A 27,977-nucleotide genomic window follows, 5' to 3' on the forward strand; every position below is an offset into this window, starting at 1 on the left:
CTGAATTATGTCTATAATTCCTGCCCATAAGAAATTCACAGTATAAGTAGAGAAAATAACTATATAGACCTGTTTGTAATACTGTCTAATAAGCGCAATAATAGGGATATGACTGAAAAAAGTAATGTACAAAGAGGAAATGGTGCTACAATGGTATAAAGGAAGGAGTAGAAATTCTGGAGTCAGTACATCTGGGCTTGTTCCCAATTCTGTCACTTACTAGCTATGTGATTTGAGGCAAGTCACATAAATTTTCTTAGGATGGATAAAAAATGCTTTATACAGTTATTATGAAGATTAAATGAAAAGGAAAGAAAGATTAATTAAAGGAATATGCTAAGTACAAAGCACAAAATAAATACATATGTCAGATGAGTAAAAAAGGATTTTATTTTTGTTATTTTCAGGGATGACATTTTAGTTTTAAATATGGCTTTTTGCTGCTGTATATGTGTTTCGGTAATTTTGACTTGAGATATATTCAAAGATTTTAAGGAAGTAGTTCACTCATATGCTTTGGGGGAAAATTAAGTTTAGTGTAAGTAGGAATTAGCAAGAGTTAATAGTACTGGTGATGATGACGCTAGCTGTCTTTTTCTTTTTCAAGCTCTTAATTATCACCTATAATTTACAGATGAGAAAACATAGAATTAAATTTGCAAATAAGTTTACACAGTCAGATGCAGCAATTAATTTAAGCTTAGGTAGCCTCATTCTAGTGCCACACTCTTAGCCACTGTTGCTATTAAATTACATAATTGCAACTAGATGTTTGTTTCTTAAAAAATTTTTTCCTGAATTATATGTAACTTTAAGTAATAGTGTTCATAAATGTTACTTGTATCTGTTTTAACAGAGCTTCGTTTTATCCCCAAAAGTGTAATCTAAAAGTGGAATTATGGATGCCTTATGTAGGTCTTAAAACATTTATTTTTCAAGATTAAATTTCTTAAATTAAAGCTATGATAGAAATAATTTACACATGGAATTTCAAAACTATTATCTTATTTAAATCCAATTTAGACTTAATTCTCTTAATATTGTATGTAGTTTGTTTTTTCTTCTTTTTCATAAGGAAAACTTGGAGGTAGAGAGAATTAGTTCTTCCAGTTCTTATTTTCTCTTACTAAGTTGACTATGATCAAATTACTTGATATTTCTCAGACTCAATTTCCACTCCTGACAAATGGGGATAACAATATTACAATATAGGATATATAATTTGCTGATATTTAGTAAATGTTAGGTTCATTCCCTTCACTCCCTGTACCTTTTTTATCCCAGAATCTGAAATGAGTGTATGTTATGACCCATGGGGTCCTAAGCTTTAATCATTTTGTTTTCCATTATATTTATAGGCAATTAGACTATAGGTATGAATAGAATAATATAGAAGTATTTGTGAAAATCCTCTATTTTTCTCTTGTTAAAGGAAAAGTCTGATCCAAGAGGCTGTTTGCTGTACTTATAAAAACCTTTATGGGAAATATTTTAAGCCATGTAACTAATCCTCATGGACTTGTTAGTCCATGTTATTATCACTAATTATAACAATTCAGTAATTAGAAATTAATCCTATTTTCCTTCTTTCAGCAACTTCTTCAAATAGTGAAGCAGAAAACAAATCAAAATTCAGTGGACACTACTTTGAAGTTTACTTTGAGTGCACTTTGGAACCTCACAGATGAATCTCCAACCACTTGCAGACACTTTATTGAAAACCAAGGGTTAGAACTCTTCATGAGGGTTCTAGAGGTTAGAATGGGAATTTAGCCTACAGTTTTGACATTCATTTATTCATTGATTTAAGCACTTATTTATTATATTTGGTTCTTTACTAATAGGTTTCTCTTTCTGTTTTACAGTCATTCCCAACTGAGTCATCCATTCAACAGAAAGTCTTAGGACTTTTGGTAAGATAAAAGCATTTCCTGCTAATTTCAAGCTGTAATTATCTTCTGTCTGATATAATACATAGAAAGATGCTACTCTGTTCATAAACACTTAATGATATTAGAAAATATATATAATATAACTAGCTGAAAAAAAGCAGGCAACAGAACTATACATAGTAAGATTTTCATGGGGAGGGGAGGGTATAGCTCAGTGGTAGAGTGTTACTGTTTGGCATGCGTGAGGTCCTGGGTTCAATCCCTAGTCATTCCATTAGTAAACAAATAAATAAACCTAATTACCATCCCCCTCCCCCCCAAAAAAAACAGAAAAAAAGATTTAAAAAAAAAGATTTTCACCACACTAAAAGGAAAAATATAAATTACATACTTTTTTTTTTTGGTATAATACAGAGCTTCATTGTGAGCATATTTACTTTTATAATCAGAAAAGACGATCTCGTTAAAAATGTCTCTAACAAGTGTTCTTGGATTCTATGTTTGATAATTAAGCATTACTGCTTAAATGACTGCTTAACAAATCAGATATTCTGTAAATCTATAGTGGATATATGTTAAAGTGAGTCTTCAAAGATGAAGGGTCAGATGTTTTAATCATCTTTAATCATTGCAACAGGCAGAGTTCCCATATGGTAAAAACAATTTTAAAGCAGACTTCTGCTCTTAAGGAATTAGATCACAGGGGGCACAGGTTAATAAGTTAAAAAAAAATGTAGATTAGTGTTTGTTTTGTAGATATTAGAGTATGAGAGATGGATTTTTGGGTAAGCTAAGGGTTGGCATTTAAGGACTATCTATTCACTGTAGCTTTAGTTATATAAAGCAGAAAATATAAAATGACCTAAATGCCCAGTAATAAAGAAGTATTAAGTAAATTATAGTATTTGATTATTTTATTCAGGGTTCAGAGGATTATATATACAGAAATTGGCTCAAGTCAGTGTAAGAGGAAAAAGGAAATTTAAATATTCAGAGAGATCTCACAGGCTTTTAAAAATGCTTTAAAATTTTTTTTCCATAAAGAATATGTGTTTATTATAACTAGTGAAATCGTACAAAAATGTATTTTAAAAGCTTAAGACTTTGTCCCCAACCTTCCTTCATTTCCATCTCCATGAGATAATTAATGTTAATACAACCTGATATGCTTCTTTCCGTATCTTTCTCCATTACTTTGTGATTGAATTTTTTTCAATAATTTATTTTGAGATACTGATTCTAGTTGAATTTTTTGTGGTCAGCGAACATACTTTGTTTTGTTTGAGTCCTTTTGAATTTATTGAGACTTGTGTGTGGCCCAGGATATGGTCTGTCCTGGTAAATGTTCCATGAGCACTTGAGAAGAACATATATTTTGCTGTTGTTAGATGGAGTGTTCTATAAATGTCAGTCGGGTCAAGTTGGTTGATACTATTCAAGTCTACCATAGACTTACTGATTTTCTGCCTACTTGTTCTAGCAGTTATCCTGTTCTATCTATTTTTGCTTCCTGTATTTTGAAGTTCTGTTATTAGGTTTATAAACAGAATTGTTATACCCTCTTGATTAATTGACCCCTTTATCATTAAGGGATGACCTTCTTTATCCCTGGTAATATTCTTTACTTTGAAATCTCCTTTGTCTCCTTAATATAGCAATTCCAGCTTTCTATTGACCAATGTTAACATGGTTTATCTTTTTCTATCTTTTACTTTTAACCTATATTTGTCATTATATTTAAAGTATGTTTCTTATAGACAGCGTATACTTTGTATCCTGCTATTTTATCCAGTCTGAGAATCTTCTTTTTATTTGGCTTTTGAATTATTTACACTTAATGTAATTATTGATATGGTTAGATTTGAGTTTATCAAGTTGGTATTTGTTTTCTGTTTGTCCCACCTGTTTTTTGTTTTTTTCCTTCTTTTTCTGCCTTTTTTTGGTTTAATTGAATATTTTTTAATGATTCCATTTGATCTCCTTTCTTGGTTTATTAGCTGTTGCTCTGATTGTTACGTTAATTATTGTTGTAGGTTTATAGTATACATCTTTAATCATAATCTACTTTTAAGTGATTTTGCATAATATCATATATAGTATAGGAACCTTACAATCATAGATTTCCATTTCTGCTCTTCTTTCCTTTATGCCATTATTGTTATGCATTTTACTTTTATATACATTATAAGCCACACAAACATTGGTTTTTTTTAAATGCCAATTATCTTATAAGGAGATTTAAATAATTATTGAAACTTATATGTTTACCCAAATAGTTACTATCTCTAATGCTGTTCTTTCCTTTGTTTAGATCCAGATTTCCATCTGCTATCATTTTCTTTCTGTCTAAAAAACATCCTTTAACATATCTCATAGTGTGGGTCTGCTGCTGATGAATTCTTCAGCTTTTATATGTCTACAAACATCTTTATTTATTTAACCTTCATTTTTTTAAACATTTTTTATTGAGTTATAGTCATTTTACAATGTTGTGTCAGGTTCCAGTGTAAAGCACAATTTTTCAGTTATACATGAGCATATATATACTCATTATCACATTTTTTCTTCTGCTGTGAGCTACCACAAGATCTTGTATATATTTCCCAGTGCTATACCATATAATCTTGTTTATTAACCTTCATTTTTGAAAGATGTTTTTGCCAGGTGTAGAATTTTAGGTTGTACTTCAGTACTTTAAAGATGTTGATTACCTTTTTTCTGACCTACATCTTTCCAGTGAGAAATCTGATGTCATCATTATCTTTATTCCCCTGTATGTACATGATTTTTCCTCTGGCTGTTTTTAAGATTTAAGTAAGATTAGCAATTCCAAATAATTTGATTATGATGTGTTTTGATGTAATTTGCTTCAAATTTCCTGTACTTGGGATTCATTAAGCCTCCCTTGTTCATTGTTTCCAAGTTAGAAAAGTCTTTGGCCATTGTTTCTTCAAAAAAACAAGTGTTTTGCACTCTCCCTGCCCCAGACTATTGGAGTCCTTTGGAGACTCCAATTTCTCATATATTAAGCTGCTTGAAATTCACAACTTTTTGGTGCTCTTTTAATTTACTTTGTTCTATCTTCCATATTTTTACTTAACATTTGGAACATATGGAATATATTTATAACAACTGATTTACTGTCCTTCTCTGCTAATTCTAACATCTGTGTCAGTTCTGGGTCAATTTCAAATGATTGATAATTTCCCTCATTTTGAGTTGTTTTCCTGCCACTTTGCATTCCTGGTAGTTATTGATTAGATGTCAGACACTGTGAAAATTTTACCTTGTTGAGTGCTGGATACTTATGTTTTTCTGTAAAGTATTCTTGAACTTTGTTCTGGGATTAATTAACTTACTTTTAAACAGTTTCATTGTTTTGGATCTTGTTTTTATATTATATTAGGAGGATCCAGAGCAATGCTGAGGCTAGCTAGGGCTAATTATTCTGTACTACTTAGACAAAACCTTCCTCAGTATTCTACCCAATGCCCTGTGAATGATGGGTTTTTCCAGACTGGATGGTGAGAACATCCTGGCCCTTGTGAGTGTTAGGAACTTTTCTCTAATCTTTTTTTTTCTTTTTCTTTTTAAAAATTTTTCCCCTTTAACAGAGTCACTGGGGATTGAACCCAGGACCTCATGCACACCAAGCAGGCATTCTACCACTGAGCTATACCCTCCACCCCACTTCTATAATCTTTTTTGATGGCTTTTTCTGCCCTCAAATAGTTTTCTCAGTCTTGCTCAGATCAGTACTCTGCTGAATAGAGTGGTATTCCTGCAGCTCTCTGGATTCTCTCCCTGTACGGTTCTCTCCTCTCTGGTATTGTCCTATAAACTGCCTTGGTCTCCTTGGTCTCTCAGCTCCAATTCTTCAACTCCACGCATCCACTGGGCTCTGTTTCAATTTTATATCCCTGGTGCCACAGGCTGGAAACTCTCAAGGCAATATCTCACCTTGTTTATTTCCATCTCTAAAGGTCACTGTTCTTTATTACCTAATATCTGGTATCTTGAAAACTATTGTTTTATGTTGGGGTTTTTAAGTTGTTTCAGAAAGGAGAGTAAATCTGGCTCCTTTTACTCAGTCTTGGCCACAGTGGGCATCCTCAACAATCTCTCATTAGATAGATTTAAAAATGAGAACTGTATCTTTTATATTTACCCATATATTTCTCATACTTGTCTTTTTTTTTTTTAACATTTCTTTTAATGTAGGTATACTGGTGATGAATTTTCACTCAGGTTTTGTTTGTGTGAAAAAAATCTTTTATTTTGCTTTCATTTTCTTTTTTAAAATTTTAAAATTATTATTAGTAGTATTTTTAATGGATGTACTGGGGATTGAACATGGGACCTCATGCTTGCTAAGCATGTGCTCTACCATGAGCTATAACCACACCTCCTTGCTTTCATTTTCAAAAGATAAATTTTTGCTGACTGGTGAAGTTAAAATGGACATTTTTTTCTGTTTGGTTTTTGGGTTTATAATTTGTTATGGTGATCTCTGATCTGTGATCTTTGTGTTAACTACTACAACTTGCTGAAGGGCTCAGATGGTTAGCATTTTTTAGCAATGAAGTGTTTTTTAATTAAAGTATGTACATTATTTTTCTAGACAATATTATTGTGCACTTAATAGACTACAATATAGTATAAATATAACTATTATATGCATTGGAAACCAAAAAATTCATGTGGCTCACTTTATTTCAGTGGTCTGGAACCAAATCCACAGTGTCTCCAAGATACGCCTGTATTTGCTTTGTTAGTGTCTTCAGATCAGCTTTTACCCTAGGACTGGTATATAATTTAGCCCTACTACTATCCAATGTGAGATCTCTTTGTTTAATGTGAGATCTCTTCACTCTGTCTGGTGAGAATGTGAACTATTCCTAACTCTGGCATGTGTTCATGCACTGCTTTCTCATGGTTCTTTCGTAGCCTCGTGGGGTTTCTCTCTGGATCAGTACTCAGCCAGAGATTTTAAGGGATCCCTCTGCAGATATTTTTCTCTCTTTCTCTCTCTTTGGATCTTTTTCCTTTACATTACTGTTTTCAACAAATTTGTGCTGCCTTGGCCACCCTGAATTTTGATCTCTGTCTCCTCAACTCAGCAAAGCTGCCATATTCTCTTTAGGTTCCCCTAACATGCACAGCAATCTGGAAACTGCCGCATTTGAGTATCTTCTCTCAAGGATCATATTCCTGTATAGCTAGTTGTCCACTGTCTGAAAACAGTTCTCTCATATATTTTGTCTGGTTTTCTAGGAACTTGTTTACAGTAAGAAAGGATGGCCATAATTCTTCTGATGCTCTATTCCAGATCTTTCTTTTTTGTTGTTGTTTTTTGTTTTAATGGTTCTGTCTTTGCATTTTCGTGTGTGTTTGTGCGTGTGCGTGCATGCGTGCGTGTGTGAGTATTTTTAACATTTTTTTAAAATCAGGTACTATCTAGTAGCTGTAGTATATGAAGTTTTGAGGAGGGCATGTCTAATCCATTCTTGTGTTTGATGATTCTTACTCATGGATTGTTCTTTCACTGTGAATTGTAGTGTAGCATTGTGACATGTTGTCTTCTGTGGGGCTTTGAGTTCAAGGTGTGTTCTTCTCAGAGGATCTTTGTATTTCTTTCCACCAAGCTTCTCCAAGCTTGGAGGAGATGGAGCACTACCTTTTCTTGGTTGGTTTGTTTGTTTTAAAAGACATGTTTCTTTTCTTTTTTTGTCACTATAAAAATGGTACATGCTATGTAAAAAATATAAATAGGAAAGAATATAAAAATGATTGTAAGATGACTTTTCTTATTTGAATGTGTGAGATTGAAGAAGGGCATAGGAGACATTGATTAATCATTGATACTGATGGAAAAATACAGGATTCTACACATTCATGTAGTAAGTATAGTTACACTTGTCTCTTCTCTCTTCACTCTTTTCCATGGTTGGAGAAGAAAACTTGTTGGTCATTAGAGAGAATACATTTAGACTTAATGCCTTTCATTTTCATTTATTATAGAATGACTTAAACTAGGGATTGAATAGTTTATCAATGAAAAAGCCAGGGGTTTTGGTTCCTAAGGAATGGAATCAATGTGCTAGGAAGAGAATTATGATTTCATAGTAGATGAAGTGAAGTTTTAAGAATGAGGATTAATCTTCAGAGTAGTGAGATAAGTTGGATCTTAGATCTTTTTGGAGAAGATAAAGCACAGTCTAAACTGAAAACCCCTCAATACTTTTCCAAGTGAATAGAAGTCTTCCTTATGTATTGCCTAGGGAAGCCATCTCACCCCAAGTTCAGATGAAAAACCTACCTTCCCTAGGCCAGCAGGCAAACTTTGACGTTCAGTGGTCTAAGGCTGTGAAATTTGTAAGACAGAGGATCACTACACTGCTCAAACAAATGGATACTTTTTTATCTTCATCTTATTCTGGCTCTCCTCATTATTCAGAACTGCTAGTCCCTTCATCCTCTTGATACGCTCACCCCTCTTTGCTTTTTAGATACCAAACTTCTGGGTTTTCTCCTACCTGTCTTACTGTGGCTTCTCAGGTTAGTTTCTTCAGACCACGCAGATGGTGTAAATTTGAACTATAGTCTTGTGTGAGGGCAGACCCCTGGTTATAAATTATAAGGGAAGACTTTTTCTTTTAGGCCAGAGCCCAGATTACAGTAGGCATCTTTTTTATGCATCCATATCAATCCACTCTTTTTCTGAGGTGTAATGCTTTAAAGTCCTTGCCTCATACATGAAGTCTTAGTTCCAGTCTCTGGCCCTTACATTCTGCCCTTGCATGGCTGTTAAAACCCAGTTCTCTTGCCCCTGCAGGCCAGTGATGGCATGCTACTATTCTAGTTTGATTTTCTGTTTGCATCTTATCCCAGTGAGTAAAGGTACATATTTAAAGTTTGTTGTCTATTTTTCACCCAGTACTTCCAGATACTTTGTAGCAGGAAATTTTAGATTACCTAGTTCACCATTTTGCCTGAAAATGAACTAACTACTATTTCTTTATTAATTTATTGTTTGGGGAGGAGAGGAATAAAATCATCCCTAATCCCAGTGTGCTAACATAGCAATAGTTCTTCACCTTTTGTCCATATGTACATACATGTTTAAATCACTGCAATCTGTGTTCTTTCTTAGAATGTAAAGAGTCATTTAGCCATTTACTATCCATATTACATTAATTTTTATGTCTTCTTTTTTTTTTTCAGAACAATATAGCTGAAGTACAAGAATTGCATTCTGAATTAATGTGGAAGGATTTTATAGACCACATCAGTAGCCTCCTACATAGTGTTGAAGTGGAAGTCAGTTACTTTGCAGCTGGAATTATTGCCCATTTAATATCTAGAGGCGAACAAGCTTGGACATTGAGTCGGAGCCAGAGGAATTCTCTTCTTGATGATCTGGTAGGGTAATTTGGTGTTTTCTGGAAACATACAAATAACATTCATAGTGATTAAACTATCAAAGCCTCATAATGCAGTGCCAAATAAAGATTATAATCCTTTCTTGTGTGTCTTATGTCTTTCAGCATTCAGCTATTTTGAAATGGCCAACTCCAGAGTGTGAGATGGTAGCATACAGGTAATAAGCAAAATAATTAATGTTAAGACCAGTAACCTAGTCATTTTGCTTGCCTAGAGATCATTCCTTTTAGATGTATATAGTATTTCCCTTGGGCATCTATCTTTGTATTGGCTTTAAAGTAAGCAAAGTATTTTTATTTTATTTTGCTACCTGTCATTCATCAGTCTTTCCTTCATTCCACATTTATTGAAGACAAGTGCCAGGGAGTTGTTATGCTCTTGAAATTCAAAGATGAGTAAGACATGGTGCCTGCATATAAGAACTTTACAGCCTAGTGAGGGAGATCAAATGTACATCAGATATAATTCAGATATGCTAGTTATGTGCATAGGATGCTATGAAATTAAAGATGAAAGACAGTACTTAAATCTGCACTGGAAAATGGTAAAAAAAAACTTCTAGAAGAAGTAGGTCATGAGCTGAGTTTTGAGAAATTAAGTAGGGCAGAAGATTTTAGGAAGATTATTAATGCAAGGAGATCTAGAATAAGAGGACACATTTAAAGAACTAGAAGTAGTACCTGATTTGTTTGAGGAAACAGTTTGTAATAATTTATGAAGGTACATACTGGGATGCCTAACTCTATTTATGACAATTAGGTGACTTGATAGCTAAGTTACTAATATACCTGAAGTGTTCCAGGTTGCTGCATAAAGAATAATATTACAACTTATTTTGTTGTCTACTTTATAAGTGCTAATGCTGCCAGCATTTTTGATTTTCCAGCTTATGTTCTACACATTTTGGGGCAGAAGACTAGTAGAAATAGAAAGACTCTAGACCTCCTTCGTGGTGTTCTACTAGTTATCAAATAATTTCTCCTTACCTAAGTGTCCAAGCCAAGGTCTGCTATTCTTCAAATGTGTATCTTTAAGACCAAATGAGTACTTCTGAAAAAAAGTACCTTGTTCCGATCACCTTCCACCTTCTGTAGCAAGACGTTTGTCTGGATACGATCCTTTATCAAATGGCTAAGACAAAGAAAAGATGTTCTATAGCTCATTTATATTAGTTTCAAAATGGTACAATGAAATTTCTGGAATAAAAAGCTCAGAAATCATTGTTTTAGCAAATGACACTAAGTATAGGATGTACCTTTTTTTCTTTTCTTTTGAACTTTTAGGTCTTTTAATCCATTTTTCCCATTACTTGGCTGTTTCACAACACCAGGAGTCCAGCTGTGGGCAGTCTGGGCCATGCAACATGTTTGCAGCAAGAATCGTATGTATCAAAAAGAGAACTGTTTTTCTTTGTGAATTCTCCTTGCACAAGAAAGCCATTTCTAAATTGTGTTTGAAGTGATTTTTTCAGGACGCAGAGTTTAAAAAATACAATGTAGTAGAATCTTAGGTTATAAACTAAATTTATTCTTTCAGAATGAGCTTGGCAATACGAGATACTGAGTAACAGTGGTGGATGAGGCTTACACTCTTCTAACCTCATGGAATATAAAGATTAGGAGGCTACAGTGAGTCTTTTGTTGAAAGTCTTAAGGAGATTCATTGTTTATGGTGCATTCCAGCACCCAGTCCTCATCCACACAAAATTCCATTGTTCAAAACATTGCTCTCAGCACCCACGGTGTGTGAGGTAAAGCATTTAGATCATTTTCCATATTGTTCTTTTTTTTGAAAGTTGTGATATAACTCTTTGTCAGTTATTTATTAATATAAAATTCATTCCATAAATGATTTGAAGCATTACAAAATAAATAAATAAATATACTTTAATGTAAAAAATTTTTTTAAAAATAATTAAAAATTAGGACCAAGGGAAAATAATTTGGTAAAAATTAAAAGGATGTAGGGAAAATAGTAGAATGTAGTTATGTAGGCTATATACAGGGATTCATATACTCTGTGGCTGGGCTGCAAACGATCAGCTACATGATTCTCTTTCCATATATGGGGGAAGAACATTCTGTATCTTCAGGGAAGTAAAGCTTTTCTGTGCAATTAACTACAAATTAGATTTCTTTTATAGGACATTAATAGGGGCCATATTATAAATGGCCTTATATAAGAAATTTTAAGTTGTTTTTAACAATAATTTTACAGCAAATAACAGTAACATTTTGTTAGATTCTTTCTTGTTGCATTCTTTGATGAAAACCCAGTGCGTACCACAAAAAGACAACTCAGTAAAAGCTCTTCTATGTCAGACGGACAGAGGAGGAGGGCTTAGGGAATGGGATGTGACAGAGAAAACTGCTTTGTACCCACCTAAACCTCTACCTGGAAATTTTTTGGCCCCTCCTACTAAATTCCTGGATCAGAGCTGTTCATTCATAAAGATAAGACTACCTCATTAGCTACACTAAATTTCCTCTAATGTAAAATTTTTTTCTTTTCACTGTACTCCCCAGGTTCTGAAAGCTCTATAGTATTTTTTAAGTTTATCTCATCTTACATCCAGCACCTAATCTCTAGACTTCTTTCCTCAATACTCAAAAGGAATGAACTTTTCACAGTCCCATTGGAGAAAATAAAATGTAACAAATAAATAATAGTGTATTTTCACTTAAGTGTTTATTTTTGTGGCTACTCTTAGGTGTTGGTATTCTTTCAGGGTTTACTCTATGGAATAATCACCCTGAAGAATTTATTCTAAAATGCACTGTAATTTGGGGAATGTTAGAATATTTTATCTCCAACTCAGGTAGTTCAGTTTCCTACTTTATTACTTCCCTAGCTTATTTTGTTTATATTTAAATGGAATTGACTTCTCAGTTTGCATTAAAAAGTTTTAATGCTGCTTATAGCTGTAAGTAATTAAGAGCTAGTGTAGTATAGTAGTTAGGAGCATACAAGAATCTACCTGGATTCAAATTATGTTCTACCACTTACTGTGTATGCCATCTTGAGCAAATTATTAAACCTGGGGCCTCAGTTTCCATATTTGTTAAATGGGAATAATAATAGTACCTGCTTTGCACATGATGAGAATTTTCCCATATTCTAGAAAGTTTTTGACAATATGATTTACAATAATCAATCCTTATTGTATGGTGTGTTAGTTTCCTAGGGCTACTGTAACTTAAGTACCAAGAATGGGTGGCTTAAAACAACAGGGATGTTTTGTCTCTCAGTTCTGGAGGGTTAGAAGTCTCAAGTCAAGGTGTCAGTAGGTCCATGCTTTCTATGATAGCTCCAGGGGAGAATCCTTCTGTGCCTCTTCTAGTTTCTGGTGTTTACTGCCAGTCCTTGGCAGTCCCTGGTTTGTAGATTCATCACTCTAATAAAATGGCCCTCTTCTCCTTGTGCGTCTTCATATCATCTTCTGGATGTGTCTATTTCTCTGTCCAAATCTACCCTTTTCATAAGAACATCGGTCATATTGGCTTAGGGCCCACCCTAATAACATCTTTGTAACTTAAATAATTACATCAGCAAAAACCCTATTTCCAAATAAGGTCACCTTCTGAAGTACTGGAGGTTAGAATATTACCCTATCTTTTGGGGGACACAATTCAACCAGTAACATATGGCTATAAACGTATTAAATGAACTTACCGATAATTTATCTAGGTACTTCCCCTGTTGATGAACATTCAGGTAGTTTACCTTTTAATTTAAAACTTACACTCAAACACTTCTTTTTACAGAGATATTGAACCATTATTTATAATAGCAAATTACTCTAAATAATGTAGTGGTCCAACAATAGAGAAATGTTGAATAATGTTGAGATATACAGACAGTGGAATATTTGAATGTCATTATAAGTGAAGAAGACATGATAAAAAATTATATACGCAGAAACTTGTACTCTGGGTCATGACAGAGTAACTGGTACCAGATTAGCTCTCCAACCATAAATAGAAAACTTCAGGGGAAGGGGGTGGTTTGGAATAATTATTTCTAGACCTTAAACAACGGGCAACAAAGATGAGCTCTACAGTCTCCCTGCCTTTCTTCTTGGAGGTGTTTACTAGATCCTGGCATAGGCTGTGGGAACCAAGTACATCACAGCAATTTTGTTGAACTGAGGGGACAGAAATCAGGGTTTAGCAAGACTGAGGTGCCTGGAATTTGTGGGCCAGAATAATGCAGAGGTGGCAGTTACATCAGGAAAGAATTCTAGAAATCTTTATATGGGTTTCTTGAATCTTTGGCTGAATACTAAATCAAGTGTGTGCCTAGGGTGCGATTCCTTGAAGCCTGAGAAAGAACAAATACCAAGGGTCTGCTAACTGAACAACACGTGGAGCTTACACGTGGTTGGAAAATATTCAAGTTCCAAACAGTGGAAAGAACTTATAAAATACCCAGGGCATTCAGTACAGATGCCAGAAGAGCCAGAAGAGATTAAACTAGCCCTAAAATAAAGGATTTCTTTTCTTTTTTTCTGTATATATATATATTTTTTTCTGTGCGTATATATATATATTTTTTGAAGTATAGTCTATTACAGTGTGTCAATTTCTGGTGTACAGCAGCACAATGCTTCAGTCATACATGAACATACATATATTTGTTTTCACATTCTTTTTCACCATAAGTTACTACAGGATATTGAATATAGTTCCCTGCAGTATACAACATGAATTTGTTGTTTATCTTTTCTATATATATCAGTATCTGCAAATATCTAACTCCCAATTTATCCGCTCACCTCCTTCTCTGCTCCTCGCCCCTGTAACCACAAGTTTGTTCTCTATGTCTGAGAGTCTGTTTCTCTTTTGCAAATAAGTTTATTTGCCTTTTTTTTAGATTCCACATGTAAATGATATCATATGGTATTTTTCTTTCTCTTTCTGATGTATTTCACTTAGAATGACAGTTTCCAGGTCCATCCATGTTGCTGCAAATGGCATTATTTTATTATTTTTTATGGCTGAGTAGTATTATCCAGTCATCTGTCGATGGACATTTAGGTTGCTTCCATGTCTTGGCTATTGTATATAGAGCTGCTGTGAACATTGGGGTGCTAAAATAAAGGCTTTCTAAGGTTACCCTCCAAAGTTTAAAACAAGTCTTGAAATGACCAAGCTGCTCTGCAAATAAACTATCTGCCAGAGAAAAACTAAGCAGTCTTTTAAAAAAGACAACAAAATCTAGATACTTAGATTGAAATTTTTAATACAGATGTTTAGTTATCTGATAAAAGCTGCTTAGATGAGGGAGGATGCAGAAAAATGTGTCCCATAACCAGGAGAAAAATCAGACAATTGAAACAAACTTCAAAATGATGGTGATGATGGAATTAGCAGGAAAAACACTAAACATTTTTATAGATATGACTCAAGATTTTAAATCATGAATATTAAATGGAGAAAAATAAAAGTATAAAAAATAAATAAAATAGAAATTCTAGAACTAAAAGTTTAAATATTTGACATGAAAAGTATCTAGATGAGCTTAGAGAAGATAACACAGAAGAAAAGGACAGTGAAATTGAATACACAGCAGTGGAAACTATCCAAATTGAAAGAAAGCTGATTTTAAAGAAGAACACCAGAGTTATCCTGGTATCAATACCAAGCAAAGACATCAGAAAAGAAAATTACTGAACAGTATCTCTCATGAGCATAGATGAGGAAATTCTTAACAATTTGTTAACAGACAGAACCCAACAATATATAAAAAAGACTAGTGTGGTTATTCCAGGAATGCAAGCATGGTTTAACATTTAAAAATCAATGTGTTTCATCCTATTACCAGCAGGAAAGAAAAGCAATCTGATCATCTCAACAGATGTACAAAGAGCATCTAAGGATATCTTACAGCTTAGATCAAAATTAAAAGTGAAAAATAAAATGTGAATATTTCCTCTCTAAGATCAGGAACAAGGCAAGGGTGTCCAGCCTCACTGCTACTGAACGTTGTAATGGAGGTTTTGTCCAGTATGATCAGGAAAGAAACAAAAGGTATCCAGATTGGAAAGAATGAAGTAAAACTGTTTTTATTCACAAATAACATATCTATGTAGAAAAATCCCATGAAATCTGCAAAAGGGCAACTAGATCTAATCAGTGAGTTTAGCAAGGTTCCAGGATACAAGATCAGCATATACAAATCAGCTGCATTTCTGTATATTAGCAGCAACCAACATAAATGGAAAAAAGACATTTACAATTTTGTCAGAAACTGTGAAATACTTAATGATATATCTGACAAAGTTGTGCGAGACCTGTACACTGTAAAAAAAAAAAAAAAAAAAAAGCATTGTTGAGAGACATTAGAGAAGGCCTTAACCAAATGGAGAGAATGCTGTGTTCATGAGTTGGAAAACTTAATATTGTTAAAATGGCAATTCTCTCAAGATTTATTGTACATTTATATAGTCCCAGTCAAAATTACAGCAGGCTTTTGAAGAGAAATTGACAGGCTGGTTCTAAAATTCATACAGAAATGAAGAGGACCTAGAATATTGAAACAACTTAGAAAAATAAAGAACAAAATTGGAGGAGCTGTACTACCTAAATTCTAGACATACTGTAGAGCTGCAGTAATCAAGACAGTGTTTTGTGCCTTCAATGTGTGTTTTTTCCAAACCTCATCAAGCACTTTTCCAATTCTCAGCAGACACTGACTGGGTGTTCTACAAATTTGGTCAATTCTGACACTTTCTACCTGAAGATAGTATCAGAATCCACAGGTTAAGGGCTCAGTTCCAGAAGACTCCTGTCTCCACTTCAGATGTTGAAATTGTTACTGGTGCTTCTGACTGACTAGCTATAAATTGGAAGTTCCGACTACCCCTCCTCATTTGCTTATATTTACCAGTTTATTATAATGGATACAAATAAACAGCCAGATTAAAAGGTATGTAGGGCAGGGTCTGGAAGGATCCTGAGCACAGAAACTTCTGTCCCATGGAACTAGGGTATCCCACCCTTCAGGCATATGGATTCATTCACCAACATGAAAGCTCATCAAATTCTGCTGTTGTTCAAGAATTTGTATATAGCTTAATCTGCACCGTCCTACTTACCCTTACTAGAGGTCTGAGGGTAGGGCTGAAAGTTCCAACTCTAATCATTTGGTCTTTCTGGTGACTAGCCCTACCATGAGGCAATCTAAGGGTCTCACTCTGTCACCTTATTAGCATATGTTCAAAGGGGGAATCATATGAGAAAAGACACGCCTGATACTCAGAAAATTATAATGGATTTGAGGAGTTCTGTGTTAGGAACCAGGGACAAAAAACAAATATAGTTCTTAATTATACCTTTTGACGTTTGATGACAGATCCCTTATAACAAAACTATTGTAACAGCAGATACTAGCACATTACTAGAGTCCCATTCAGTCATTAATAACTAGTCCAGCCCATCGTATGAAAATGTCTCCCAGGGCAAGGCCACTCAGGTTTGCAGGCTTCCATAATATGTTGTAAGTTTCCAAAAGTAGAAGTGGTCTTAGAGTGAAGCCATATATTGCTGTTAAGCATCTGGTATAATTGAGCTAAGGGATAATATCATCTCTTGCTCTGAGCCTCTTTCAATGTGTTAATGTCATATTGAATTTCCTTCATTACATAACCCTTTTTTTCATTGCTGTACCCTCAGCTACTATTCCTCCCTCTCTTCATGTGTACCCAAACTTTTCCACCTTTGGAAGGGACATTAATTTTGGCCACTGTATTGGTCTAGATTGCAGGCAGCAGTACTAGCCTAGCAAGTGTCTCCCCCTCAGTCCACTCTCATTCAGATAGAGTAAGGTTACATAGGTGCAGAACTAGTGGGCTTTTTTTACCACCAGGCAGTATAGTTATATTCACTGTTAATCCCAATTTTGCCAGATGTAATGGAGGCATAACCCATCTCATTAGGCCCTTGGGAATTCTGACAAGATTTAAAAACAGTTACAGTTTCTTGCTTTGGAATCATCCCTGCTTCCAGTATTTGTAGTTGCAGCCCTAGTTCTGGGACCACTGTATCAGGTAGGAGAGTTAAAAAAAAAAAAAAATGAGGTGGGAAGGTATAGCTTGGTGGTAGAGTGTGTTCCTAGCATGCGTTAGTTCCTGGGTTCAATCCCCAGTACATCCATTAAAAATAAATAAATAAAAACCTAATTACTTCCCCCAAAAAACTTTTAAAAATATATAAATAAATAAATAGATTTTTAAACTGAATTATTATATTAAAAAATGTTGTCATAGAGGGAAGAAGAAGAAAGTATAGTCATTATATGAGTATCCTCCCTTAACAAGAATTTCCTAGCCATACCAGCATCCTTTGCCACTCCCTTGTCCCCAGCTCCCCCAGAATAACAGGAGAATATCTGGAGGACACGTTCTTTTAGCTCCACTCACATTGAGTGTAACCATACACTCATGAAGGCATGTGACTAGCCCTTCAGGGCTATATCTCCCCATTCCCTCCCCCCTGTCATTTTAGACAACCAGTGTTTTAATTGCCCATTACAATTCTCCATCAAATTATTACTAAGGAGGACATCTCTCTGCCCATTGTTGGACACTGCAGGGAAGGAGAAAGTTTTCCTTCGCTCTCTGGCAATTTGTGCCTCAGAGAATGCAAGACAAATATATCTAGATTCAGTCCATCTCTGCATTGCTGTAGTACCTCCGTATCCACTCGTTCCATGGACCCAGGTGGCCACCTCAAGTGAATACATAGGGATATCTGTTTATCAATTCCAGTTATCTTCTGAACATGGAAGAGTTCTTCTGATGGGCACAGATACGTCCATCTTTACTGCACCCCTCAGATTCCCATAGTGATTTCCATAGGGCCATGCCCCTTTAATGGCCAGGTTTCCATTGCCCTTGTATCCAACCATATGGCCTGGCCAGTTGGCCATTGCTTGAAAGGTGGATTTACATGCTTTCTCTTTTATGATGTTAGGTAGGGGAGATATTCTCCAGTCCATTAGGGCTTCATCCACAGATTTTGGTTTTATAATACTAGGTAGAAGTGTTCCCCAACCAGCATAATACTCATTTCCATAAAACATTAAGGTAAAGGGGACATGACTTTTTTACATAAAGCTTGTTAAACATTCCAACTTCCATAATCCTATCAACCCTTACATTTTAATTTTTTCTCCGTGTAATGGTAGCTCATACCAGGGCTTCACCAGTGGGTTTTGGTAACTTCACCTCCTGATTAATTTACCCACTCTTCTGCAAAAGGCTCTGAGTCCCCATTAAGTAAGTGGTCAAGCCAAGGAACTCTGGCCTTTGTCAGTCTGTGTTTTGATTAGATAAAGCAATTGCTGGTCAGATTTGGAGCCATCCCTAAATTCCATTGGTAACTTTTACCTTTAGTAACTGATTGCAGCACAGCTGCTATACCATATCATGGAGTAGCCACCCAGGAATCGAAGATTCCTTATCTCTCACCTTTTCATCCTTTCTCTTCCCAAACCACATGTTTCCATGAGCCAGGGCCAGTCTAACAAATCCCACTTCTGACACCAATTCTGATAATGTGTTTTTTTTCCATGTCCCACTAAACAGTTGTCCATTTCCCAGTGAACACTGACTGGGTGTCCTACAAATTTAATTCAATTCTAACACTATTTACCTAAGGATAGTGACAAATTCCACAGGTTAAGGGCTCAGTCCCATCAGACTGCCCTCACTTCAGCCTGCAATTGCAAGTCCAGGCATAAAAATAGACAAAGATAGTTCAAAGGACCAGAAACAAACCTATACAGACCTGTATGGTTAGTTTTTGACAGAAGTTCAAAGCAATTCAATAGACAAATGGTAGTCTTTTCAATAAATGGTACTGCAACAACTAAATCTGTATCTGAAAAAAAAAAAACTTTGATTGATACCTTGTACTATATATAAAACTTGACTCTTAATTGACTGTAGGCCTAAATATGAAACCAGAACCTATTAAATTCTAGAAAAAAAAATGGGAGAAAATCTTTGTGGCCTTGCATTAGGCAGATTTCTTAAACATGCACAAAAGAATATTCTACAGAAGAAAAAGCTGCTAAATCAAACTTAAGGACTTCTGCTCTTTGAAAGACATTGTGAAGAGAATGTAAAGCCAATACATATACCAGGTCACAATGTTTGCAAATCACATGTATGATAAAGCGCTTGTATCCAAATTATGTAAAGAACTCTCAAAACTTAATAATAAGAAAACAATAGAAGTAAAGAAAATGGGCAAAAGAGTTGAACAGACGCTTCACCAAAGAAGTTTTACAGATGGCACATAAGCACATGAAAAGATGTTCAACATCGTTAGGATAGATATATAGATCAATGCATAGAATTGAGAGTCCAAAAATAAACCCATTTATCTATGGTTAATTGATTTTTGACAAGGTGCCAAGATAATTCAGTTGGGAAAGAACAGGTCTTTCAACAAATGGTGCTGGGAAAACTGAGTAGGTACATGTAAGGAACGTGGATCCTTACTTCATACCGTATGTAAAAATTAACTCAAAATGGGTGATAGGCCTAAGGGCTACATTTACATATACATAAGCATATGAAACATTTAGAAGAAAAGGGGTATAAATCTTTATAACCTTGGATTAAACAATAGTTTCTTACATAGGACACCAGAAGTAAAAGTGACAAAAGAAAAACTAGCTTAATTGGATTTAATAAATTTTAAAATTTTTGTGCTTTAAAGGATACCATCAAGAAAGTTGAAAAGACAACTCACAGAGTGGTTGAAAATATTTGCAAATTATGTGTCAATTGAGGGATTTGTTTTCAGAATAAAGAGCTCTTACTGAGTCTGAATAGACAATTCTTCAAAGAAAATATACAAACAGCCAAATAAGCACATTAAAAGAAGCTCAACATCATTAATCACTAGAAAAATATAAATTAAAACCACAATGAGGTATCACTTTACACCTATTAGGAAGGCCGCCTATAATCAAAAAGATGGACAATGACAAGTGTTGGTGAGGACATGAAATAATTTTCTTATTCATTGCTGATGGAATTGAAAAATTATATAACCATTTTAGAAAACAGTTTGGTGATTTCTTATAAAGTTAAGCATGCATTTAGCATTTGCCCAGCATTTTAGCCATTGCCTCAAGATCAGTGAAATGAAAAGTTCACAAAAAACTTGTACAACACGAGGAATATAGCCAGTATTTTGTAATAACTATAAATAGAGTATAATCTTTAAAAATTGTGAATCACTGTATTTTACACTTGTAACATTACGTCAGCTGTACTTCAGTCTTTAAAATGTCAATGCAATGGAATACTTCTCAGCTTAAAACAAAAATCAAAAAACTGCTGCAAGATAAACAAGTTTATACTGTATAGCACAGGGAACCATATTCAGTATCTTGTAGTAACTTATGGTGAAAAAGAATATGAAAATGAATGTGTATGTTCCTATATGACTAAAGTGCTGCACATCAGAAATGGATATAACATTGTAAACTGACTATACTTCAATAAAAATATATCTTTAAAAAACTACAAATGTAACAATATGGATATATCTCAAAAATATGCTGAACAAAAGTAGACACAAAATTATACATACTGTCCATTTATATGAATTTCTAGACAAAAGTAGTCTTTATCACAGAAATTAGAACAGTAATTGCCTGGGATGAGGGCTGCAGGGAAGACTGACTGCAAAGGTGTACAAGGAAACTTTAGTTGGTGAAAATATTCTATATCCTGATTGTGTTGGTGGTTACACAAGTGTATACATTTGGCAAAACTCATAAAACTATAGATTAAAGTGAGTATATTTTATTGTGCGTAAATTATACTTAAATAAATACGACCAAAATGAAAACAACTTTAAAAGTCACATGTACAAAAAAACAAAAGGCAAAGAAAATATTTTAAAATAATGAAAATCCCCATGCGTCTGGGTAGTGGAGCTGCCGCCCACGGTCTCCTCTGCAAAAGGGCTCCTTGGCCTAGCACCTGCATCCCCGCCACCCATAATCATCTGCTGAGGCCGGCGAGGGGTCACCGCCGAGGTTTCCACAAGCCCACAAGCAAGAGCCTGGCAGCCATCACCTCCAGCGTCTCTCTCATGGCCACCCATGACTACTACCCGCTCCGCCTGGGTTCCACTTTCCAGTAACAGCCCCTGTGGAAGTGTAGAGTACCTTGGGGAAGCCATCCCCCACAGCTGGGTCTCCCAAAGGCCGACCCCGGACACTGGTGGGCTAGCTTCTTTTTTGGGAATTCCACTCTCCCATTCATGGCCACAGTGTTGGAGTCCCCAGAGCACCCGGAATCGCCTGAGACCTCCACCGTCGCAATCACCTGTGAACTGGCTCGGGAAGCCGTGGGGAAGCAGCAGCCTGGCGGCCAGCCTGCCAAAACCAACTCCAGGCCCCGGTCCTGAGTAGCTGCCACCAGCTGCCAGGCTTCCTTCCAAATCGCTAGGCTCATAAGAGCTCCCCCCTCTGCCTCCCCTTCCCTTCCCTCCCCGAGACTAAGCAGGCTACAGCCAGTGGAAGCAGTTGGGTTCTTTAATATCAAAATAGCAAAACACCATAAAGAAAGTTGAGAGAACCCCACTCTACCACCCAAGCCACGTGATAGCCTTCCTGACACCTCATAACCCTGTGCCTTGCACCAAGTAGAAAATAAATTCAAAGCAGCTATCAAAAAAAAAAATAATAATGAAAATCGCCCATACAACATGAGTGCCCTTAAATTGTTTTTAAAACATCTGAAATGTAACTACCTATTTTACCTGAGATGATTTGGGGGTCAAAGAAATTTTCTTTTCTAGATTTTCTGTGTCTTACGGTTATGATTATATATATACATTGTATATTATAGACATATATATATGGTATGTATACTTTCTCTGTATGGGGAATTGTACTGTAGCTATAACATCACAGATATTTATCAAGGTCTAGCTTATGTTACTGGGCTATAACAACAAATTTCAGTGAAAAAATAACTTTTTGTGGAATAATTTTTAAGTCTTTTAAGAAAAGCTCTTTGTCCTATTTTTTTCCAGCCTCAAGGTATTGCAACATGCTTATAGAGGAAGGAGGATTGCAGCATTTGTACAACATCAAAGAACATGAACAGACTGATCCCCATGTCCAGCAGATTGCTGTGGCCATTCTGGACAGCTTAGAAAAACACATTGTACGTCATGGGAGACCACCTCCTTGCAAAAAGCAGCCCCAGGCCAGACTAAATTGATAGCCATAGGTAATTGGATAAATGAATCACAGAAATCCTCTTTGTGATAGGTTCACTTTGGAATAGCTTACCCTCTGTGATGTTTTAGGGGTCTCTATGATAAGAGTCATAAGATCAGTTTGAGATTGATGATGTACAGTACTGCCCATGTGAACAGTCTCTAATTTGTCTTGTGATTTTTAACTTACAAGGCAAGAAGGATCTCTTCCTTCATCATTGCCTTTTAGGAAAATTTCCACAACTTTCAGTGTTTGAACTTACCTGTGCTTAAAATTCTACAGTTTTATGATGAAGTTTGCACGAACCCTTAGGCCAGACTTTTCTGATCTTAAAGTCCCTTCCGATCAATCTGCAGCTTCAGATAAGCTGTTAACCTGATTTCTGGCACTGCTTCAGTTGTAAATTTTATACTGCTTCTGTATAAAACGCCTTTATTCTTTGTCTGTGTATCTTTTATAAGATGTCCTTCTTAGTGTGAAAGAATGGAAATCTGAGTCATCTCCTTGTGAAAGCTACTCACTGACTAGTGCCCAGATGGCTGGCAGAAAATATATTAAAAAGGAAAAATATTAAGGGAGAATAGTGTTTAGGAACTGGGAAAAGGTCTGCTCTTGTGGTATAGTTTTTAAACTGGGACAGGCTAACCTCCTAGACCCCACCTCTCTTGAGGCATTGAACAGTTGCTTTTTCTTCATATTTATTCATGGAAGTATGGGCTGATGCTTCCTACACAGACCGCTGGTTACCCTTTAGAAATATTTCCCCAAGCACCAAGTGTAAAATATTACAGCTTTCTGTGTTAGAGATTTAACTCTTTGAATCTCTATATGTCATACTGTGAAAATGTGAATTTTACAAAAATCATCTCTTGACCATTCTTTTCCCTCTGTTACATCAAAGTCATTTTGTTCAGTGGAATAGAGACTACACATGGTGTTATCTGCTCACTTAAAATACAAGTAACAAAAGTAAATTTTGCCACAAGAAGTTAATTTTCTTTTATTTCAAAATACATATGACTTAATGTTTTCTTGTTGGGGAAAGATTTCCACCTTTCACTGCCAAAAATGAACAAAAAGAATTAGACTATTGTTAAATGTAATGATTCTAGTTGTAGTGCATAAAAGGAAATATTTTTTGATGGGTAATTTTTTAGACAGTTGCCTTTCCTTTAAGATTGCTGTTACAGTGTAGTAAAGAATTAGTTATCATTATATCAGTAATGCCAGTTAGGAGGCAGCAAGTCACCAAGAAACTTACTATCCATTTTAAATTTTAGTTTGTGAATAAAGTTAATCTGCAGTCTTAAATGACTGTGTTTTTTTGGTGGATGGCTGAAATGTATTCAGTAGAGATTTTAAATGTTATGTTTAAATTGTGGTTATTACTTAGAAACATTTTTATTTAGAAAAGAGCTGGCTTATTAAAGTATGCTGATAACATTTTCGACATTCATATTTCATACCACTATCACGATTGTACTCCAACTATTTGGTACTCCTTTGCAGGAATGAAAACTTAAACTAAAAGAAAACAGGTATTTTGAACCATTAAAAACCATATTAAATTGTGGGTTAATTCTGGCTTAATTGATTTAAGGAATTTTTATAGATGTAAGGTGAATTTTCACAGATGTCTATTTCAGAGGAAATGGAAAATTCTTTTAAAATTTTCTGCTTTTTTTCTGGGTTTTTAAAAGTCTAAGGCAAAATGTAGAAAATAGGATGGCCTACAGTAAATAACTTGGAAGTTGCTAGCTGTATTGACCATTTCCATGTCTCCTAGCTTGTATAGTTAAGGGAAAGCCTATTTGAAAATTTGGCTTCAAGTTTCTGTTGTATCCTATTCAAGACACGTTCCTTTTAGGCTAATCCTAGATTTTTGTCTTTATAAATTGTTTTCAGAAATGGCTAAAAATGTACAGAAAACAAATCCTTCCTTACTCAGAATAACTTGCTGATAGATGAAGACTCAAATATAATTAAATTTAAATTTACTGCTTTGAGCACTGGTTATGGCTAGATACTTCTGAGTCTTAAAGGCAAAATAACTGGTCACTTCCCAAATATGTTAAAAAATGTAGCGCCTTTGTGGTTGAGATGGCTCTTAAAATTGTATATCTAATTATGGCACAGAATTGTCTATAAGGTCCTGCATCTGGTATATATATATATATATATATAATATATATATATATTATATATATATATATATAAATTATGAGGCATAACTGGCCTGTCTCTATAGGTAGAATCTCATAAGCCTCCCATTTTCATTTGTACAATAGAATGTAACAGTACTTGATGCCTCCAAGGGCTACCTCTTCAGTGGCTTAGAGGTGTTGCTTCAAGCACAGTTTAGGGTTGAACCACTCATTGCTCAAATCATTATTGCACAAAGATATTGTAAATTATCACTACATTAGTCCACAAGCAACGGCAAGGTTTAGATCTACTAAAGGAAATGGAATTAGACTTTTTAGACTAATGATACATGTTGGTATCATTGAATAAAACAAGAACAGTCTGAAATTAAAGCGAAAGTAATTAAGGCATCTCATTCTTTCCACCAAGTAAGTTTTGCTGTGGTCTTTATACTCTAAAAAATCATTTTAATTTTTGCATTTGAAAAGAAACATAAATCAAGTAGTAATAAGGAGTTCATTTACTCTCTGGCCAATGACTCAGTGGCTATTGATCTTAGTTGAGAATTTTTAAAATCACATTAGACCTACAGATCCAGGAATTGATCTTAAACATTGCTGCACCTTACCCCTGCACAGAAATGTGGTTTAGTGGCACTAGTCAGCTTAAGTGAATTACCCAAGGTGGAGGTGAATCCTATAATTCTACTATGGGAATTTAATTTCATGATATCTTTTGTCTGCAAACTTCCAAAGAATCAAAGTTTCATGTTTTATTTTTATTTTTTTAACTTTGAAAACTTAAATCATTCTTTAATTTATAAGTAATCCTTACAAAACCCCAATAGAAAAATACATATCTTCAAAAATAGAAATATTGAGATTGGAAAATACAATCAGATGAGTTTTTCCCTGGTAGATTCTTTTTGTTTTTTTCAATTTCGTAATTTAGCAAATAAAAATACAGGAAGTCCAGTTACATTTGAATTTCAGGTAAGCAACAAATAATTTTAACTGTAAATAATGCTCCATGCAATATTTGGGAGTTACTTATACTAGCAGATTATTTGCTAATTTACAGAGATTCGTGTTTTAAAACATCAGTCCTGTATATCCAGTCTAGGAAGTTGCTCTTGCTAATGGGCACTTTTGGATTGGCCTTTTTTCTTGTCATTTTCATTTGACTGTATTTTTAATTAAGCCATGCTCAAGATAGCATTGGGCCATCTTCTAGGCCTTTAGAGCAGATTTTAAGGAAACATATTATGTTTCATTATGTACTAAATTAGGGTAGAATCAGACAATGAACCATGGATTCGGCTTAGGGCTTTAGAATGCCTGACACTCTCCGTTTCTCCTAGAAAAATGTGCAGCAGTACCCAAGGTTGAAAAGAGGTCATGAGTAGCCAGTAAAATAAGCTCAGTTTTGTATATGTTGAAATCCACCCCCTCTCCTGCCCTCTAATGGTATGTTTACATTATTTGGTTATTGTGCAACTTTTATCTTGGGATAAACAGTATTATTAAACTGAAGGTGTAAGTTAAAGGCAGTATTTTACTGTCAGCCGATGTGGGCAGTTTTATCTGTGTGTTACTTATTTGGGGACTCTTTATGGCTAGGGCTTCAGAGTAGTGTTCTACTACTCTGAGACACTTAAAGGGAGGTTTGCAGACTTTGGTTTCCCTCTCAAATCCATTGTAGCTGTTTTAAATGATTGTGTGGATATTAGATGTTTAATCTTTACCATTTGCTTTGTATAGACACATTTTTCATTTTTTGTGTTAACTCATAAACTTTATTTAAGTAATAATGCAAATCCAGCCTTCATTCAGTGTTGAGAATAGCAGTATGATAGGAAATTTTGTTGAGTGTGCTTTAAATGAGTAATAGCTTTATATTTTTTAGTATTTCATAGATTTTGCATGACATGTACACTCCTATTATGCATTCTTTGGTTTCCAGATCTTAACCTAAGACACTCTATGTTAACTGATGGGTAGCCTAAAAAAGAGCTTTCTCTGCCTGTTTCTTTCCTCCAATTTTTTTTTCTGGTAAATTATGGAAAAATCAGTGCTATTTCTCATTTCTCTGAACAAAGCAAAGCTCTTTACGACAGCACAACCTAATTTTATAGCTAGACAGAATGGCTATTAAGAGTATTTAGAAAATCTAAATTTATCAGAATTATCTTACGGGAAATTATAAATCTGGTTCATTAATATGTGCTTAATTTTGAACTTATTTTTTGGAAAATTGTTCAAATTTGTGTTCTTTTAAGCTTATTTTAATCAGCTTAGAAGCAAGAAGCTACTTAGCTAATGAAAGCTGGGACATACTTTCATAAAGCAGGAAATTCTTGAGAGCATTTTTCCCTTTAAAAATGGGAGGATATTATGTCAAGATTTATACTCTCGGATAATCTGCAAGAATAAAATTTTAAAATCCTTGCCTTTTGTAGAATTCCCACTGTCAAATTCTCACTGACTTGTAAGTATGAAAAAAAGCTATCTTTTGCTTGAATTCTGATGAAAGAGTTTAACTCCTTTCAAAGGATGTGAAAAATTCATTGGAAAGTGTAATATGTATACATTTCAAAGGCTCTCTATCTGGACTGAAGGCACTGTTCTCACTGTGGCCAGGTGAATGGGAGTGTCCTGTACATGAATCATGCTGTATTTTAAATCAGGACATCACTTAGATATTAATGTTGTGTGTACAGATTTTTGTTTGGGGATTTTTTTTTTTTTTGCCTAAATAAATGTTACAAATTTTGTGTGTCTTGTCTACTTTGATTCTAGATATTTGCTGTAAAATTTAAAACTAATGCAAGATTCATATTCCTTAGTCATCCACTTTTAACAGTTGCTTTCTGAAAAAGGCCAGTGGTTTTATTGCAAAAATTTCTGGGAGTTTTGGCAGTAACTGGAACTCCATTCATCCATTTCATTAAATACCTATGCTGGGTACTGTTCACATGTTGGAACTTACATAATTCATAAATCCTTCAGGGAACTTGTAGTTTTGTGGAGAAGAAGAAATATTGAATAGATAAATATTATATAACATTGTATTACAGACCAGTCCACAGTGCGTGTTACAGAGGCACGTAACCCGGACTGGGCAGCCATCAAACAGCCCAGGAACACTTCCTAGAGAACGTAACATATGAGTTAACATTCAGTCACACAACTATTGAGATAGTTAACTGATATAATGTATATTGTTTGAGTGTTTTTAGTGAGG

General features: G+C 34.8%; 1 protein-coding gene and 1 pseudogene across 1 annotated transcript in view; both read left to right on the forward strand.

The window, feature by feature from the left end:
* ZYG11B (zyg-11 family member B, cell cycle regulator) overlaps positions 1-27,507 on the forward strand; it is a 72,802-nt gene extending 45,295 nt beyond the window's left edge. Inside the window, 6 exon segments of the mRNA XM_032494289.1 lie at positions 1,594-1,755; positions 1,866-1,913; positions 9,117-9,314; positions 9,440-9,492; positions 10,619-10,716; positions 22,400-27,507. Of these exon segments, the coding sequence (XP_032350180.1) occupies positions 1,594-1,755; positions 1,866-1,913; positions 9,117-9,314; positions 9,440-9,492; positions 10,619-10,716; positions 22,400-22,590 (750 nt within the window). The 3' untranslated portion in view covers positions 22,591-27,507.
* Positions 20,803-22,392, forward strand: LOC116668002 (annotated as a pseudogene).
* Positions 27,508-27,977: the final 470 nt, after the last annotated feature.

Source organism: Camelus ferus, chromosome 13 (assembly GCF_009834535.1).
Source record: "Camelus ferus isolate YT-003-E chromosome 13, BCGSAC_Cfer_1.0, whole genome shotgun sequence".
In the NCBI taxonomy this organism is placed as follows: domain Eukaryota; kingdom Metazoa; phylum Chordata; class Mammalia; order Artiodactyla; family Camelidae; genus Camelus; species Camelus ferus.